Source organism: Lucilia cuprina, chromosome 2 (genome assembly GCF_022045245.1).
Source record: "Lucilia cuprina isolate Lc7/37 chromosome 2, ASM2204524v1, whole genome shotgun sequence".
NCBI lineage: Eukaryota > Metazoa > Arthropoda > Insecta > Diptera > Calliphoridae > Lucilia > Lucilia cuprina.
In genome coordinates, this window is record NC_060950.1 from 19775503 (window position 1) to 19794713 (window position 19211).

The window sequence follows — 19211 nt, forward strand, 5'->3', positions numbered from 1 at the left end:
TTTTACGTCATTTCACTCACAAACGAACTCTCTATTAGTGGTGAAATTTTCGACGTGATTTGAAAAATGTCACTAAAACCGACTTAAGCCCAAACTTTTATTAGTTCAGGTTGGTTTGGATTTGACTGTAGTTTGATTCAATATTTGAAACATAGAAATTTGATATTTTAGATTATCTAAAATATTTTGAGTCTAAATACTTTACTGTTAAGTTCGTACGCAAATTTAAAATGAGCAAATAACACATTAAAGTGGAACTTATTAGACTTATATATATTTAAACTCAGACATGAGGTTTTGATTCGATTTAGATTATCTGCCATACTTTGAGATATTTGTCTTTCAGTAAATACAATCGACTTTGCACTTTTCATTACTCTAAAACAGGCGTGGATCCACGTGTTGAAGGGAAATTAAAAAAAATATATTTTTATACGAAATTAAAAAATGAGAAAAAAGGAAAAAAGTAAAACATTTATATAAAATATATAAATTGTTATATCCTAGTAAAAAAAATAAAAGAAACTAGATTTTAAAATATTAATATAGTATTAAGTTAATACTAGCATAAGAAATCCGTTTAAAATTAAAATAATCTTCAATAAATATGTATATCTTTTGCATTGACATAATTAAAACTTGTTTAAGTCAATCACCATCATCTTCCTATCAATTAAAAAAATTTATTAAATTGGTTTTGCCCTTTACTTAGCCATTTTATTAAATAGCCAATCATATCAAAGAAACTATTTTAAAACTATAATTTATTTGAAAAACAAAAACCTAAAATCTATTACTAAAATATAAGTTGACATAACGAAAGTATTATCATTTATTCGAATAGAAAATCAATATTTAATTAAATATTAAAATAAAACTTAAAATATTGTTTAATTCAACTATTGTTTAAGTTAGTTTTGAATTGGTTAAAATAAAAAATAATTATACAAATAGTTTCATTATAAAATTTCAGTATGAAACGAGTGAATATTTTGTAATTTTTTTTATTTTGTGCTTAATGAAAAAAAACAATAATATCTAAAATAAATTTAAATGTCATCTTACAAAATACACTTGATAATTTACAAAGAAAATAAAATAAAAAAAAACTTTAAAAATATAAATGTCTTAAGGGTTTTATTTGAAGAGAAACACATATTAAGGTAAGATTTCTTTCAGTGTATATTAAGATGTTCATTGGACTTAATATAGTTTCCTATATCATGAGTACAAACGATTGATTACGTTAACGAGCGCTTTAAGTATTTCACAAATTTTTCACATAATCAGTTTAATGAATTTGACACCAAACCATTTACACCCTAGGCTTCACATTCACTTCTCTGAAGGGTAAACAACGAAGAAGTTTTCCTGATTTCACCGTCCTTCAGTCTTCTAACCATCATTCCCTTTATTCTTAAACCTCAACTACGATCTTCATCCTGATTCACTCGTTCAAGTGGTACTAGATAAATTAGGTACTCCAGTTTGACCCAAAGCCAAATCATTAAAAGGAAATGCCGAGAATACATTTGACACTAACAGTTTATAGACCCGGCAGGCGCTGGACTAAACACATTTTTCACGTGTCGAAAGAAGCATTTAAGTGTCTCGGTTTTTTGAAACGGTGAAAGACATACTTCATTCCATCTGATCTCCTTACTATTTACACACTCATATATGGGCCGGAGCTTCAAAGTCTATTTTAGAGCTACTCGACCGCGTAAAAGTGAGGGTGAAAGTACTTATCGGTGACAGTAGGGTATCCAACTCTATCGATTCACTGGAGCACCGTCGCAACGTGTATTTCACGTACAAGGGAATGTGTTCGTTTGGGGAATTAGGGAACTTGTTCCCGATACCCGTATATTCATGCGTAACACACGTCTTTCTTCAAGAAGACACCCATTTGTGGTAGATTGGCCAGTGGACCGCAAAACACACTACAGGGAAAATTCATTCTTCAGCCGCACTATAATGGAATAAACTTCCTGAAGAGGTATTCCCTGCCACTTTCGATATAGGACGATTTAAAATGAATGTCTACAAACACTACTCCCTTTATCATACTTCCCACAACCATTTTTTCCTAGTTCGAACACAGTGCTTTGCTGAGTGCTAGTACAATCAAAAAAATTCTACTGAAGTTTCTGAGATATCACCCGTTAAAGTTTACGGAATCACTCGTTTGAAACATTCCCAGGTAGGTGTGGATCCAATATGTGTGTTCGTTATAAGCAATATATATAAAGCATTACAAAGTGCCTCCGCACTATATGTCTATAGGATGAAGATATCTTACAGAATGAGGAAGATATGTCAGATGTTAAGTATTTATTTAAAAGTTGAAATGGACTTTTAAATGACATACAACATTTTATAAATAAAGTTGTCTTGACGCCGGATTTTTTGAAATTTATCTCAAATACCAGATATGAGGTCATATTCGGTTTTAGCTCAATATTTCAATAACAAGTATGAATATATAGTCGGGCATGGGGGACATATGATACACTACACCAGTCAATACTTTAAAAATGTAATTTGTTTAATAATAATACATTTAACTTGTTTTTAACATAAATTTCGGTAAATTTTATTTATTTTTGACAGAAAAAGAGATTTTCCATAAGGCGGTTCATTTGAGGGTTGGGGTAAATATGGGTCCATATCTCCCTGGCGTTGATACAAGTTGGTTCATTACGCAAGCTTTTAACGGTATACCGCAAAAGATGTCTATGTCCCTATCGGGCATTGAGGCTCCTATTTTCGCTCCTACTGTTGCCAATCCAATCCTCGTATCCATTTGAGCACGATTTTTGAATGTCTCGCCATCCTGTTTAAGGATGCCCGGCATTCCTGCTATCAAATCAGGGATTTGATATCAGCTTGGCTATTGGTTTAAATTTTAATATCTCTGTCTGATACTCCTGATAATACCAAAGCCAATTTGCTGCTCTTTTTATGGCTGATAATTTAACCTGTAGTGGACTACAATTATTCTGTATCCTAAACTGTATCCTAGGGATGAAAATTCCTCCTCCCATTCGTTCCCCTTTCTTAGAACCGATTGTATATAATGAGACGAGATTCTTGTGAAGCTATTTTCCTCCGATGCAGATTTTTTGGATATAATGTAGTCGAAATCTCTGTGGAGCAAAGGTTTGGGTGTGCAATAGTCAAGAAAGGATTTCTCTTCTATAATACTTGCATGGCCGTATGGCCTATATGTCCATACATCTATAGCATTGAGTCTGGGGGTAGTGCTAAGTGCAAGTTTCCTGGCTTCCAGATCAGTATGGATCCAATTTAGCAACATCAAATAGAGTTTTGGTGGATGTTGTTCTCAGCGCTCCTATTATAAAGATTGCTATCCTCCTTAAAACCTTGTCAAGAAGTATACAGGTTTAGTCCCCATCTCTTGCCTATGGCCTTCCTTCTTAAGACTTTATTCACTCTGGCCGTGATAGTTTCTATCAAGTATCATTCCTAGATATTTCGCACTATCTAAAAGTGAGAGTACGACCCCGATTAATCGGGGAAGGTCAAACTTATCGAAATTGTATTTTCTAGCCGCTGTCAACGCTCCATTGACTTAGAGAATTGAGTGCCAATAGCGTGTTTGGACCAAAAAAAAAGAGTATGTGCCAAATTTCATTTAATTATCTTGAAAATTGAGACCTGTAGTGTGAGCACAAGTTCTATTGGTATACTACAAGATGGGCGTATGACCAATATTTGTGGGTGTTACCCAAAATCAATCAGCACAAACGCATATAACCCCCAAATATAGTGGATTAGGGTATAATAATGCTAAATTTTTACTTAATATTGTAAATACTTCTGAATTTCCAATAACACATTAAAATTCAATGAAATCTTGTGCAATAACCCGAAAAAGCTTTGCAACTGACAAGTTCATTTTTTAACCACATTTTTAGAAAAAAATATTTACACAAATCTTGTGAGGGTTTAAATACATGAAGGAATTCATTTTTTTTTTTTTTTTTTTTTGTGGAGTCGTGATCAATAACTTTTTGTGCTCAAATAATCAATAGCAATTTTTTAGTAATTCAAAATCACTAAAGTAAAAACATTTGATCTGACTGTAGCAAAAAAGTAACACTTTGCATGTGAATAACATTATTGGTGTAACTTGTTTTAATGACAATTTATGTGTAATTTTATGGAAAATCAAAAAAAAATTATATTTTTTGTTACTACGAAATATTGAAACAACAATGAACTTTAAAAATTGTCAAGTAAAATTCAACTCAAAAAAAAACTACTTGCTATTTTCTACATAAAATGTAGGCCAGAAAAAAATCAACCTGTGTTGCAATATCTCTATGAGTGTACGAATTCTACTTCATAGTTGACTTTAGAGTTAAAATTGCAATGACAGTAAAATCTATATTGAAAAGAAACTGATCGTAAGTGACAAACAAAAAAGTGTGCAACTAATTCAATTTACCATACATGAACGTTTAGTTTAAATGACACCAACTGCTTGTAAAATATTGATCAATAGATTTTTTTGTTTCTTAAAAAAGTTAAAATATACAACGACTACGAGTTTATGTCGGAAGCATTAATTAAAGAACTAGTTCTCGTAATCTTTTAATCATGTATGTTAGCTTTAAGTTTATACTTAAGATCTAGTTCTGAAAATGACAAGTTCGAACACGTCTCATTGATTCCAACGAACACAGATTAAACTCATGTATTATAGAAGCAATTATTAAACTAATTCTTAAAAGTATTGTTCTCGTAGTCTTTAACAGATTCATTCCGTTTTCATTCCTCATTCCGTTTGCAAATACTAATATTTAAAACAAGTAGGGAAGTATAAATTTTTTAAAATTTTTATTATTCATAAAGAAACTTTTATGTTGAATTTTACCTTAATTCCCAAGTATTTAAGCACATTATTGATAAAAAACAAATGAGGTTTTATGTAGGAGTATAAGTCAAACATGGGCCGATCCTCGGTAAATTTGGGAAAAATGATATATTTTTAAATAACAGTCAGTTTTGTTGTGATTCAATGCGATACAAATGGTTACAAGTCAAGTTTAAACGTTTAAGACATTTTTTGAAGAGGGTTCAAATAAGGGCCTATCATTACGAAAATCTGCAGTGTATTTAATACTTATATAAAACTTATTAGTGCCAATTTTTAGGAAGAAAATAGTATATTTGACGTAATTATATGGGAGAAATAATGGACCGATTTCAAACATATAGGCTTCGTCCCTGTGTCAAAAAAATATGCTTGGTCCAAATTTCATCAAATTATCTTGAAAATTGCGGCCTGTACCTTGCGCACAAGGTTTACATGGACAGCCAGCCGGACAGACGGACGGTCGGACTGACATGTCTTAATCGACTCATGGAACTTAGGTCCAAGGGATTCGGGGTCATTGCGTATGCTGTTGTAGTATCTGGAAAGTACCTATCGCACAGAATGGAATCTGCTCTTTGATCACTCAGTACTTGGAGTACAAACAGTGGACTTAGTGTAAATCCAGCCAAAACGGAACTTGTTCTTTTCACCAGGAAATACAAGTTACCCACTTTCACTCTCCCTCGCTTGAATGGGGTTGAGTTACAGTTATCTGATAGTGCAAAATATCTAGGAGTGATCCTAGATAATCATGTAGAAGAGTAATATGTAAATCCTGGGGCATTAATCCTAAGAATACCAAATGGCTCTTCGACATGGTAGTTAAGCCCATACTACTGTATGGTGCACTCGTCTGGTGGAAATCCCTACTATTGGATCCCACCGAAAGAGATTTGAAGGAATCCTTCGCGCATCGACGCTTATGATTACAGGTGCCCTTCGTACCATTCCATCAAAGGCTCTCTTTGTCATGATGTCATTGGTTACCTGTTGATCTAATGGCTCAGGAGGTTGCCCTCAACTCAGCGATTAGACTCAGTACAATCGGTAAGTGGCATATGACTAAGTAAGGCCACTCTACCATAATCAACTTCCTAGGAGCAATTCCAGGAAACATTGAAATCTGCACCCCCAAACCATCTTTTGATATACCGAATTTATACCGACAGTCAGGCTGCCGTAAGGGCTATAAGTGGTGTCTATGGTGAAACATTCTACAGACTGTCGAGAGTTTTAACGTGAGCACCTGCCGTGTCGGCCTTATCTCACGGTGGTCTTTTTCATCCACAGGGTAGACTTGAGAACGGTCTACCATCGCCCCTTTGTCTTCGATGAAGACGCAGGTGGCATTTTTTGCACATTGGATATGACCGGTACCATGCGCAAGTACTTTGCTGGAGTACTCGAGCTATCTAATCTCTTGCTAAAGTAGTCACGTTGTAAAACAACCACACTACTATGGCTCTGTTGATTCGGCAACAGCACCTAGAGACGTAACCGGTGCAACGAAGCACGATCCTTCAATAAGCCGTAGACATCGTTCTTACTCACAGTGACACGCTGTGGCAAGTCGAATATGAACAGAGTAAACTCTGAACATATCTGGACAAGGAAGGAAACTTAATCGGTATCTCTTGTATATGATATCTTTCATTCATCATCATTCAACCCAGCACACATCTCATTTATTCGACACATTCATAGAGAAAAACATACGACACATTCATTTAGGTATACGGGTGGGGTAAGTCCCGTATACCTCTACATTCATTCTATATTCAATACAATTGACACCAACTCATTTCCAACGCTTAGTCCCACAGTCACTCCTCTGTGGGGTATCTGTTGATTTTCGGCAACAGCACCGAACCTTATCCCGAAATATTGACTATTATCATGCATCAGTCTTTTAACCGCCACTTATTCTCTTCCCGCGAATTTGGGTTCAACCAACAGGCCCTCTTTATACCCCGGGATTGCAATAACACCAAGGCGGAGGTCTTCGCCAAGGTAACATGCCACCGGGGGGAGGTGAAACATTCTACAGTAGGACTGTATTGGATTCCAGGTCATCGACAGATACCTGGCAATACCATCGCGTACTCTCTTGTTAAAGTGAGTTCCTCATTACGCCGACCGTTTTCTTTCTTTTTTGAGGTATCACAAAGGGATCACAACATGGACCCAAGTGTGCCCCTAATGCGAACAGCAAGGGACAGGCTGCTAACCTAACCTAATCGACTCAAAACAACACCAGCACAAACGTATAATACCCTCCCTACTATAAAGGTGAAAGGTATAAAAATTCAAGAAATTCCAAATATACCGGAAATAGGGTACATATAACTCATGCAAAATTTCAAATGAATCAGCATCATACAACTCATAGACAATGTCGCTTGAGGTCAACTAATAAATATTGTAACAAAGACTAAAGTCAGTATTATATTTTAACTCAAATAAAAACATATAGTTGACTACGTTGCCGCCAAAAAAAAGATCATTATAATGGGGGTGATATTCAATATAAAAGCGCAACCGCAAATGATGCCAAACAATTGTTCAAAAAAAAAAACACTAAAGTTTTTGTTGAATATTTAAAAAAAGAACAAAAATTTTCATTGTTAAATTAGTGAAAATATTTAGGTTAAACTATTGCAATTTTTAACTTTTAAAAATACTTTATGACAAGTTTTACTATTCTTTTTTATATATGAAAATCGAAGTAAAAAAAAAGTACCTTAAAAATGCAATCAATTATATTTAGCTAGTTAAAGATTGTCTATGACTTAAAACAATTCATCTATTAGCAATTAACATTTTTTTTTAAATAAATGTTAATCGATTTAGTTTGAAGTTTAACACCATCACCTCAAATCTTTTGCAATTTTTTATTCAATGTCGATTTTTGTTTATGACCACAAACTTAGAAAAATTGATTAATTAATTTTGTAAACATAAATATGAGTATTTAATGCAACAGGTTTTTTTAGAACTGATCTGAATAAAAACTAGTAAGAATGTTATATACGGCTAAGACAAATTTTATAGTCATATAGGTAAACATTCTAAGTACTTATTCCCTAACCTGGAAAGCAAAGAATAAGGCCTGATCCTTACCAAAGTTGGCAGTATCATTTAGGCCAATATAAAACTAAGATTTATCGATTTTTGTAGAGATTTTACAACATTTAACATTATCGTATGCTCAAATGCACTAATCGTGGGTATGATTGTATGGGGCCAGGCGAATTAATGGATCGATTTCAACCATTTTCAATAGGCTTCGTTCATTGGTGTAGGGTATTAATATTACTTAGAACATTTTACAATGAAGCCTGAAATTCCAGACTTAACCGAGAATGGAGTGAGACCTGTCTGTTACGTAGAAGATATTGTCATATTTCTTAGGGACAAACATTCAAATTACCTATGTAGGAAGGCCGAGGAGGCCGTGAATACGTCGTTAATGAAGATCGTTATTAAGTGTTACAAACATCAGCACTGATTTTGTGCTGATGTTTGTAACACTCAATAACGACCCTCATTAACGACGTATTCCCGGCCTCCTGGGCCTTCAGTGGTGTAGGGTATAAAACTGGACTTAAACCTGTCTTCTATGTAGAAATTGTCCTAATACTTCAAACATTCAAATTACCTATGCAGAAGGATGGAAAAGCTTCTAAACTCGCAGGCTCAACCGCAACAGATAGGGACTCATGGTCAAATTAATAATTAGAGCTATTTCTCGTGAAAATCATGGTCGGTTCTTTACTTGGAAATTCAATAGGCCTTGCGCACCCAAACACCGGAGAAAAAGCTAATTCTCTTATTATGAGGGTCTGACAGATATAGAATAAAGATATAGAATAATGGAAAAATCTTAAAGGAAAACAACATAAAAGGAGAATGGAAATGAATACAAATTCCTGAATACAAAGTCCTTGACCAAATTTTGGGGAATAAAAGTCATGTGGTGAGTATAGAGAAAAACTAAAAATCTTTTTATGTAACACTTTAAATCATCTTTTGGATTACGGCCAATATTTCAAGGTGTTACATACGAAATGACAAATTTCATAAACTTCAAATATTTTATGTAGTGGTTGTAAAAAAGTTGAAGGTTAAATTTTATTGAGTGTCATTGGCCAAGAACTATAAGTTAATAAATTTACAAGACTAAAACATAAGTAATAAATCATTTGCATTAAATCTGTTTGTGTTAAAGAAAATTAATTGAACTTTTAATATGATTCGTATATTAAAGACCTGAATAAACAGATAAACATTAAGGGCCTTATTCGTAAAATTTTATCAAAGGTTTATAAATCAAATTTTCATACAAAATTTATTCTATAAACATTTGATAAATAATTATGAATAAGGCTGAAAGTGAATATGTTTTTCAAGAGGAAATTATTTCATTTTGAAAATTGGAAATATTATATAGATTTATATTATATAAACTTAGTTGTGTTGTGAATCGGTATAACAGAGTTTTTTAATTAACCCTAGACCTAATTCCTAACAAGGAAGAAGCTATTGCTAACGGATTTTTAAAAACAAAAGTTTCAAAAAACATCTCCAAACTTGAACAACGGTGCAAAACTAAAATAAAAATAAGTTTGCTGGTTAAATTCACACATATCTCTCCAGGTTCTTTAAATGCCTCAGCTTCTGCTCTAGAACCCTAAAATCGGTTCAGATTCAACTAAGTTACTGACTCATAAGTGCTTAAAAGTACGAAAAATCGGTTTTTTATCCGTAACTCAAGATTTTAGAGATGTTTGGCAAATCTCAAAACATATTCTTATTCTACTCGGATCACTTCCTAGGCATTTATTTTTGTCGCATAGTGTAATATTAAACAGTAATGGCCGTTAAAGAAATTTTTTTGGATCCACTTGTATGGGGGCTATCTGAAAATGTGAACCGATATTACCATTTCCAATACCAATTAATCCTTAGCAATAGAGAATTTTTGTATCTAGCTCTATCCGTGGGCCCCCATCGTAATTTCAACAGACAGACGGACATGGCCAGATCTTAGAATTTAATATAGACCCAGAATATATACACTTTTGTGGGTCTATGATCAATATTTCTATCTTTTTGGGCATTTCAAGAAAATTTTGAATAACTGTTTGCAAGTTTATTTTAATGCTCAAAAAGCGACTAATCTCCTATCATAATTAAGGAATGTTTTTTTAATTAAATGTAATCTTTAAAATTAGTACATCACCGTTAAAATCAAAATGACCTTTAAAGAATTTAACTTTAAGTCTCCTAATAATACTTACAGTATGGGTCTTAAAATAAATATCCACAAAACATTTCAAAAATACAGAAATCAATCTTAATAGTAAAAAAAAGCAACAGAATATATATTATGAAAATATATTGTAAAGAGGTTAAAGCTCAAATAATTTGTAATATTTTGCAAACAATTCTTTCAACAAAATTAGTTTGTTGCTGTTTGAAAAACTACTCGTAAATTCGTCTAAAAACATTAACTTCCCACAAACTGAAAAAAACAGGTGCAATCTAAGAGTATTAATCTATTGTAGTTGTTCGCTTTAGTAAATCTAAAGCGTTAACATAAAAACATTCGGCTATACCGAATCTTAAATACCCTCCACAAGTAAGCTTATTTTTATCAAAAACCCATTTAAGTATTAGATAACTCGACAAAAGTTTTGTTTCCGTAATGAGGGTACTAACACTTATGCATGTGTGGAAATAATTTTAATTAGGTCCAGACAAAGTTTCGGTTGTGGACCTCGTACGGATGCCATAATTTATTTTAAATAGATCATGAAGAGCCAAAAAATAGGAGAATGATTTGTGTATTTACAAACAGTGATTTTCAGAAATACGAATTTATGTCAAATTTAATCTCGAAAACTTTAATTGACAATTTGCGTTTAAGTATTTTTCGAAAATGAACCTTATATGGAAGTTGCGGGCAATTATGGACCAAATGAAAAAAATTTTGTGTAATGATTTATTTGCGTACATAATCAGTTCAAGTCAAATTTTATCCCAATTGCTTTATTAATTTATTAAAAAAGTGGACCTTATATGACCACCAATAGTGGATCGTTCCGAGTCCATTTTGGTGGAATGATTGATGTGTAAACAAAACATATTCAAGTCAAATTTTATCCCGATAAATTTATAATTCAATGAAATATGTGCGTTTAAGTGATTTTTCGGAAGTGGACCTTATATGGGAGCTATAACCAGCTGTACGATTTATTGTACCTTTATATGGGGGCTATGGGAAACTTTGAATCAATTATTATGATTTTCAACATACTTGATCCCTGAGCAGAAAAAAATAGTGTGTGACAAAATTCATCGAATTATCTTCCGTAGTTTCAGAGAAATCTTCTTAAGAAATAGAAAAAAGCGTATTTTTTGGAGGTAGTCTGAAATAAGGTTCTATAAATCGACTTTCGAACAATCGACTTTTTGTGGAAAAAAGTCGAAGTCGACTATTTTGTTTCAAAAAAGTCGATAACTCGACTATTGTCTGTGAAAAAAGTCGAAAAGTCGACATTGGAAATAAAAGTCGAAATGTCTGAAAAAGTCGAAAATAGTCGAAAAGTGTAGAAAAGTCGAAATAAGTCGGAAAAAGTCGAAAAAAGTGGGAAAAATTCGAAAATATTCGAAAAGTCGGAAAAAGTCTGAAAAGTTGAAAATAGTCGAAAAGTCGGAAAAAGTAAAAAATAGACAAAAAGTCGAAAATAGTCGGAAGTCAACTTTGGAAATAAAAGTCGGAAAGTCGAAAAAAGTCGGAAAAAGTCGGAAAAAGTCGGAAAAAGTCGAAAATAGTCGAAAAGTCAGAAAAAGTCGGAAAAAGTAAAAAAAAGACAAAAAGTCGAAAATAGTCGAAAAGTCGGAAAAAGTCAAAAATAGTTAAAAAGTCGGAAAAAGTCAAAAATATTTGAAAAAAGTCGAAAAGTCTAAAATAGTTCGAAAATTCGGAAAAAGTCGAAAATCGTCGACAAGTCTGAAATAGTCAAAAAGTCGGAAAAGTTCGTTTCAACTATAGAACCCTAGTCTGAAATTGTTACTCATAACTTTTTACGTTGTGAACCGATTTTGCTGATTTCTAATACCAATCTGCTTAGGACAACAATAAATATTTCAAGTGAAATTGGTCTATTTGTTTGTCTTAAATTTAACGTGAGCGTGTTTTAACCAGACAGACAAATATATCTAAATCGACTCAGAATTTCATAAGGACCCATAAAACATATATATGTACTTTGTTGAGTCTCCGATGAATATATCTTGGTGTTACAAACGGAATGACAAACTTACATATACCCTTTATCACCACTGATGGTGGTGGAGGGTATAAAAAATATTGGGAAATTATTGAAAAAACATTAAAATGAAATAGAATTTAATTTTCATAGAGTTGCTGACCTATAGCGTGTTGTTGCCTTTATTATTATTATTTTGGGCTAAGGAAAGTCTAAAACAAGCACAAATCATATCGTAAATAATAATTTATATTTTTAATAAGCAGCCAGTTCAACGATAAACTCATAAATATGTGTGATGATTAAATCAAAATTTCAAACGGAACAAAACAATTGTCAAGTTAACACCTAAAAGGAGAAATTGGAAATTCTGCGTTTAAAAAATGGGAACTATATATTTAATATTTTTATTATTAAATTTAACTTTATTAAATCAAGTGCTAACTTTTGAAACTACTAATAAGTGTTTTAGTGAAAATGTTCTACAACGTTTTCAATTAAATCGCGATCTCTATCAATCATGTGAAAGTTTGAAAACTTCAAATAGAATTCGTCGTCGCGTTGAACCTATTCTTAAAGGAAAACCTAAACCACGTTCAGAATTATTAGCAGCAAAATTCAATTTAAATTTAAATAAAGAACAGACCAATTCATTGGTTATGTTAATTTTTAAAATAGCCAAGGAATATCTGTATAAATGTCCACCGATTATTTATTACGACAAATATGTTGAGGACTCGGATAGTTTACTTTTGGAAAAGCTTTTTAAGTCTTTTCCCATTAGTTATTCGCATGGTGAAATAAATGTTAATTATAGGGCAAAAAATCAAAATTTAAAAAATTCTCTAGATAACAATTGTAAAAGTTATATATTATTTTTATCGGATCCCTTGATGACGCGCGATATAATAGGCCCACAGATAGAGAGTAAAGTTGTTGTGATATCAAAGTCTACGCAATGGAAGTTGAAGGATTTTTTAGCTTCGGATCTATCTTCGAATATTGTCAATCTATTGGTGATCGGTGAATCTTTGACGGCCGATGCGAATAAGGTGAGTAAAGTGGTCTTCAGAGGTCAAAAACCATGATTAGAATTGGAGTTGATTTTGTGGAAAATGGTGGTTATTTTGTGATATAAATTAAAATTTTTGTTGAAAATCGAAAAAGGGATTTCGTTAAAACCTCTTCAAATTGAAAGAGGAGTTTACTTTGGAACTATTTCCTTCAAAAATCGATTTTGTTGGGGAGAATTGTTAAGAGAGAAGAAAAAGAAGTATAAATTAGATCGTATCATGAAACAGGCTAGCTAAATAACTATTTTTTACCAGACTAGTTTTATATTTACCAGATCCAGATCTTTCGAGGTCTAGTAGATAGCGTAAAGAACGAGTTGGGGATAAAACACTTCCTACCCAAAAGCTATGTGATTCAAGAATCTGTTGACAGGCAGAAATTCCAGTTTCCTGCAATCTCCCGATCGACTGCCATTTCTCGCAAGGTATGTAGATTGGGTACCACATAGAATCCTATACGGAAGTAAGAGATTGCTATCAGAGATAAAATGTTTACAACTAAAATGCAATTGAGATTTTTGGAACATACTTAGGATGACATGATATTTCCGGCAATCTCTCAAAAACTAGTTATTACTTATCCGCTTAGATAACGATGCAAGAATAGTATTTATTTCAAAATCTGGAAAGCCCTGTTAAGCGACATCAAAATCATGGTGACCAATATGCTGGTCCAATTTTCCACAAAAAAACTTTGGAATGAAGGATCCGATAGGGGAGAAAGGGAACCTAGGAGAGATACATGAATTTGTTACAACTAACACGGTTAAGTGTGAAATCGAGATTTTCGAATCATATTAAGCTATAGGACCGGATGCAGATGGAGGCGAAACTAGTTGTAACTTATCCGCTTAGATATAGATAGTATTTATTTACAAATCTAGAAAGCCGAGATATGCAAGACCAAAGTCTTGTTAACCAATAAGTCGAACCTCTTTTCCTCATAAAACTTTTGAATGGATAACAGTAAAGCGACATTCATAAATAGCTGGGAAGTGGTAATATTTTTCTGAAAGGTGGGACCGAGTAGAACAAGTTTTTTCTGAAATTTGACAAACACCTCCAAAATCTTAATGTACGGTTAAAAAATGTTTTTTTGTACCCTTGCACTTATACATATGTCAGTTACTTATGCTATGTATACACGGTTGTTAGATCTTACAACGTTGGCAGTAAAATGCGCAGAAAATGTCTAATAATACTGTCAACTTACAAATTTTGTCTTGTAATATTTTTGGTAATGCTTTTTCTGACAACGTTGCAAAAGAAAAAATATCAGTTCAAACGATTATTAGACATTTTCTGAACATTTTGCTGACAACGTTGTAAGATCTGACAACCGTTTATCGTTGAATCTACGGATATAAAAAGCTGAGGCCTTTATAATGACATAAATCATATTTAAGTAATATGGAGAGATATGTGTGAATTTCATCAGCAAATATATTTGTCCAAGTTTGGAGATAGATGTCTTTAAAAGTATGAACCGCATATAAAGCATTTTCAGAAAAAATCTTTACATGCAGTATGTATATGGTTTAAAGTTATCTCTGCCGTGGCATGTTTCCTTGACGTAAGTCCACTATCTGGGTGTGATTGCAATTCGGCGAAAAAGAGATTCTACTAGTACCTCTCCGGGACTATAAAATTATGGTGTCAAATGTATCATTGTCCATTCATTGGAATAAGTTGACCTGAGATCGATTAAGGGATCCATATAACAGGGTACCACGGTAGACCACAGGTGCATGTGGTGGCGGTGGTTTTCAACCCAAATTTTCGGGAAAAAAAATGTCCCAGGATACCTCTGGTGCATGTGGTGGCGGAGGTTTTTAACCCAAATTTACGGGAAAAAATGTTAGTTAAAAGACTGACATACGGTAAAACCTATAATTCTAGATATGTTCGGTACTGTTGCTAAAAAAGACATTAGATATTAGCCATACCCATAGGCTCGTATGATAGTGTCGGAGTTTTTCTTTGACTTTGTATTATTCGATGGATTCACATTTCAGTCTACCGTTTAAAACTATATGTACTGCTGCCGAATTAGCAAAGGCCATCCCATTGGAGAGCTCTTGAAACATTCTAGATATCATTCCGATAGAAACATATATATGTTATTGCGGAGCGATCTCTTTCTTTAGGCGAATTGATCAAAACCGATATCAATGTATATAGATCGTATCGCATACCGGAGAACTGTGAAAAATTGCAGGATTGCTTTAACTGAGAAAACAACATGGCCCTAATCACAACACTTACTTCCAGACAGAAGTTCATTCTATCCTGTTATGTATAAAATGGATTAGATTGAAAGTGGATACAACAGAGGTTAATGCACTTTCCGAAAGCCAGAAAATATTGAGGCAATATTGAGGTTATATCTAAGGACGTATTGGAATGTAAGAGAACAATAACCGAATATTCTTCCAGTGGTAAGCTCTGCAACATATCGATACAAGGGAAAGTTATACCATCGAGTGTCGAACCGCTCGACGCAATGAGAGCTTAATATTATGGGCCTAATAGATCCTTTTATCTTTCAACCAAATCCAAAATAACAGATCTATAGATGCTGGAATATTTGAAATTCTCGTCAATTTGAATTAAACATTTTGGATATAAAATTAGAAAGTTTTGAAATACAATTAGAAATATTATATTGTTATCTTCTTCTAAACAAGAGATTTTCTCTACTTTTCTCTACTTTAGGAACGTCCTTATGTTTTATATACCCACAAACTATATGCCGATGGCTTGGGATCCAACTCCCCTGTAGTACTAACGAGCTGGATAAGAGGTGCCCTATCACGACCGCACATCGATCTCTTTCCAAAGAAATTTGCTAATGGTTTTGCTGGCCATCGTTTTAAGGTAATGTCTGGTAATCAACCGCCCTATATGTTTCGTATAAAAAGTTTAGACTTTGGAGGTGGTGCACAATTGCGATGGGATGGTATAGAGTATCGTCTATTAAATATGATTGGTAAACAATTGAATTTTTCCATAGACATAATAGATATACCGGAAAAATTGGGTATAAAAAGGTAAATTTTAAATATAATATTAATTTTTAGATAGAATACGGGGAAACCATCACACCTATTTTTTAGTGTTTCAGAAAATTTAGACTTTAGCATAACGCAACGTTTGGCCGATGTCGGCATGCTGGGAGCTTATATAACAAATGAAAGATTAAGTAACACGGATATGTCGGTGGGTCATTCAAAGGATTGTGCTGCCTTTATAACATTGGCCTCGAAAGCGTTACCCAAGTATTAGTTGTAATAATAATATTATTGGTTTCTTTTTTTTAATAATTGTATAATTCCAGATATCGTGCCATTATGGGTCCTTTCCAATGGCCCGTTTGGGTAGCTTTGATTTGTATTTATTTGGGTGCTATATTTCCTATTGTCTTTACGGATCGTTTAACTTTAAGACATTTAATGGGTAATTGGGGTGAAATTGAGAATATGTTTTGGTACGTATTCGGTATGTTTACCAATTCTTTAACATTTTCGGGCAAGTATTCTTGGTGTAATACGAAAAAGGTTTCAACGAGATTACTTATTGGATCATATTGGATTTTTACCATTATTATAACGGCTTGTTATACCGGTTCGATTATAGCGTTTGTTACATTACCAGCATTTCCGGAAACGGTAGATTCTGTTATGGATTTATTGGGTCTATTTTTTCGTGTCGGAACTTTGGGTAAGTTTTAAAGGAATATTTAAGGAATTTGATAAGAATAGACTAAGATGAACAAAGTTTGATTAAAAAAAGTGAAAATCCAGAGATCCAATAATGCTTTTCTTAAGAATATAATGACAGATACCTCGCAGATATAACACACGTTACACTTTTAGCATAAACTCGTTAGGATCGGACGTTAAGATGACATTATAGAATCTAGGATGTCTTCCCGCTGTTTAAACGTCTTAAAGATGGACAAACATGTGGCCTTTTCAAGCTTTAGTAGGGTAGAAGGGGGACCATTCACCATAGGGGCACATCTGTCAATGCGAATAACTTGAAAACCGAGTATTCGATTTTATCGCATTATCAAATTTTGTTTTCGTTTATCGATTATCTATCATCCCTGAAAATTTGAAACATTAACTTTACATATGATGGGAGGCAGACATGATTAATTGTTTTTCAATTTTCCAAAAAAAATTGAAACTAAACCCCAGAACTGCCCGGGGGGCACATACGCCAAATATATGTAATGCTTGTGATGTAGAACAAAATTTGGTTAAAATATATTGTGGTTTTAATTTGAGGCCGCCTCAAAAAAAAGCGGCGTATGGTCGCCCTTCTACCCTACTCGATATATTTAAATCCAGATGTGATGGAGAAATTGTGATTAGGATTCAGATCAATTCTTTAAAGGAGTACTATTGGTGTTTCAGAAAACTAATAACTTAAGTAGATAAATCGAAAACCTACCTCTTCGTAGGTTAACGACAGTTTTTCATCCATTTAATTTCATTTTCTATAAATTTGTTGATCAATTTAAAATCCACGTTTAATCTAATATATATAAAATTTGAACTTACCCTTAAGTTTGTTTACTTCTATTCCTATTCTGATTTCCCAGAAAGTGGAGGTTGGGAAACCTGGTTCCAGAATTCTTCACACGAACCAACCTTACGTTTGTTTAACAAAATGGAATATGTTGCTACGCTGGAAGAGGGTATTGGCAATGTAACGCAAAGTTTTTTTTGGAATTATGCTTTTCTAGGATCCAGATCACAATTGGAATACTTGGTACAAGCTAATTTTACAAACGAGTAGGTGTTAGTTATATATTTTTCTTTTTAAATCTTTTTACGTGATTTTTTGTGTTGTTGTTTTGCAGAAATATTTCACGTCGTTCAGCTTTACACTTAAGTGAGGAATGTTTTGCCTTATTTCAGATTGGTTATATATTTCCAAAAGATTCGGTTTATAAAACCAAATTAAATTCACTTATATTATTGGCCCAACAAGCTGGTCTAATGATTAAAATCGAAAATGAAGTAAAATGGTCAATGCAAAGATCAAATAAAGGCAAACTATTACAAGCCAGCTCTTCCTCACCTTTAAGAGAGACAATACAAGAGGAAAGACAATTAACTACGGCCGATATTGAGGGTATGTTTTTGCTAATGGGTATAGGCTATACCATAGGTGCTATTGCCTTGATCTCCGAAATAGTGGGTGGCATAACAAATAAATGCCGGCAGATTATAAGACGCTCACGCCAGTCTTTCTCCAGTAATTGGTCTTCGAAATGCCATAGTGGTGATTTAACTAAACCACCACAAAAGCCTCGGGACAAACAAGAAGAATTTGCTCATGCGGCCTGGCAAGTGGCACGTAAAGCTGCTCAGAAGGAGACACAAAAAACACATCAGGATTTACTAGGTTTCGGTAGAAAACAATTTAATTTAACTAAAACTACTTTAAGGGAATTGTATGGTGACTATAATAAATCACAGCCGGATTATGTACTTAGAGATGGTCAAATAATAGTTGAAGATCCAGTTGATTCTGATGTATCCCTAGAAACATCAACTAGACAGTCTAGTGTAGAAACCAAAACTTCTTTAATTCATGAAAAATCTATAGAAGTCGAAGAAGAATTTACCAAAGATAACATTGAAAAGATGGTAGAAAGTTTCCTTAATGATGAAATTGAGAAAGCTTTAAAATCATTCGATCAAACTTTAATGCCTTATCACAAAGACAACTCTCAAGATTTTGATGAAATTGAAGAGGAAGTTTTTGGTAGTTTTGTACAAAACAAAGATGAACAATTTAAAACTTTAGATAATTTACAATTGTTTAAAGAACAAAATGATTTGTTAACTCAAGATGTTAATGAGGTAGTGAATGTAAATAATGATGATTTAAATGCTGAAAATATACAAAATGAAAAGAAAGATTAAATGGAATATAATTAGC

At 33.2% G+C, this 19211-nt stretch overlaps 1 protein-coding gene across 1 annotated transcript; it reads left to right on the plus strand.

The window, feature by feature from the left end:
• The first annotated feature begins 12542 nt into the window (after positions 1-12542).
• On the plus strand, positions 12543-19210 carry LOC111675202 (ionotropic receptor 21a). The gene is made up of 6 exons (XM_023435927.2): positions 12543-13232; positions 15969-16303; positions 16370-16531; positions 16591-16973; positions 17863-18055; positions 18124-19210. The coding sequence occupies exons 1-6, from the start codon at positions 12564-12566 to the stop codon at positions 19193-19195; spliced, it is 2814 nt and encodes a 937-aa protein (XP_023291695.2). The 5' UTR covers positions 12543-12563; the 3' UTR covers positions 19196-19210.
• The last annotated feature ends 1 nt before the right edge of the window (position 19211 follows it).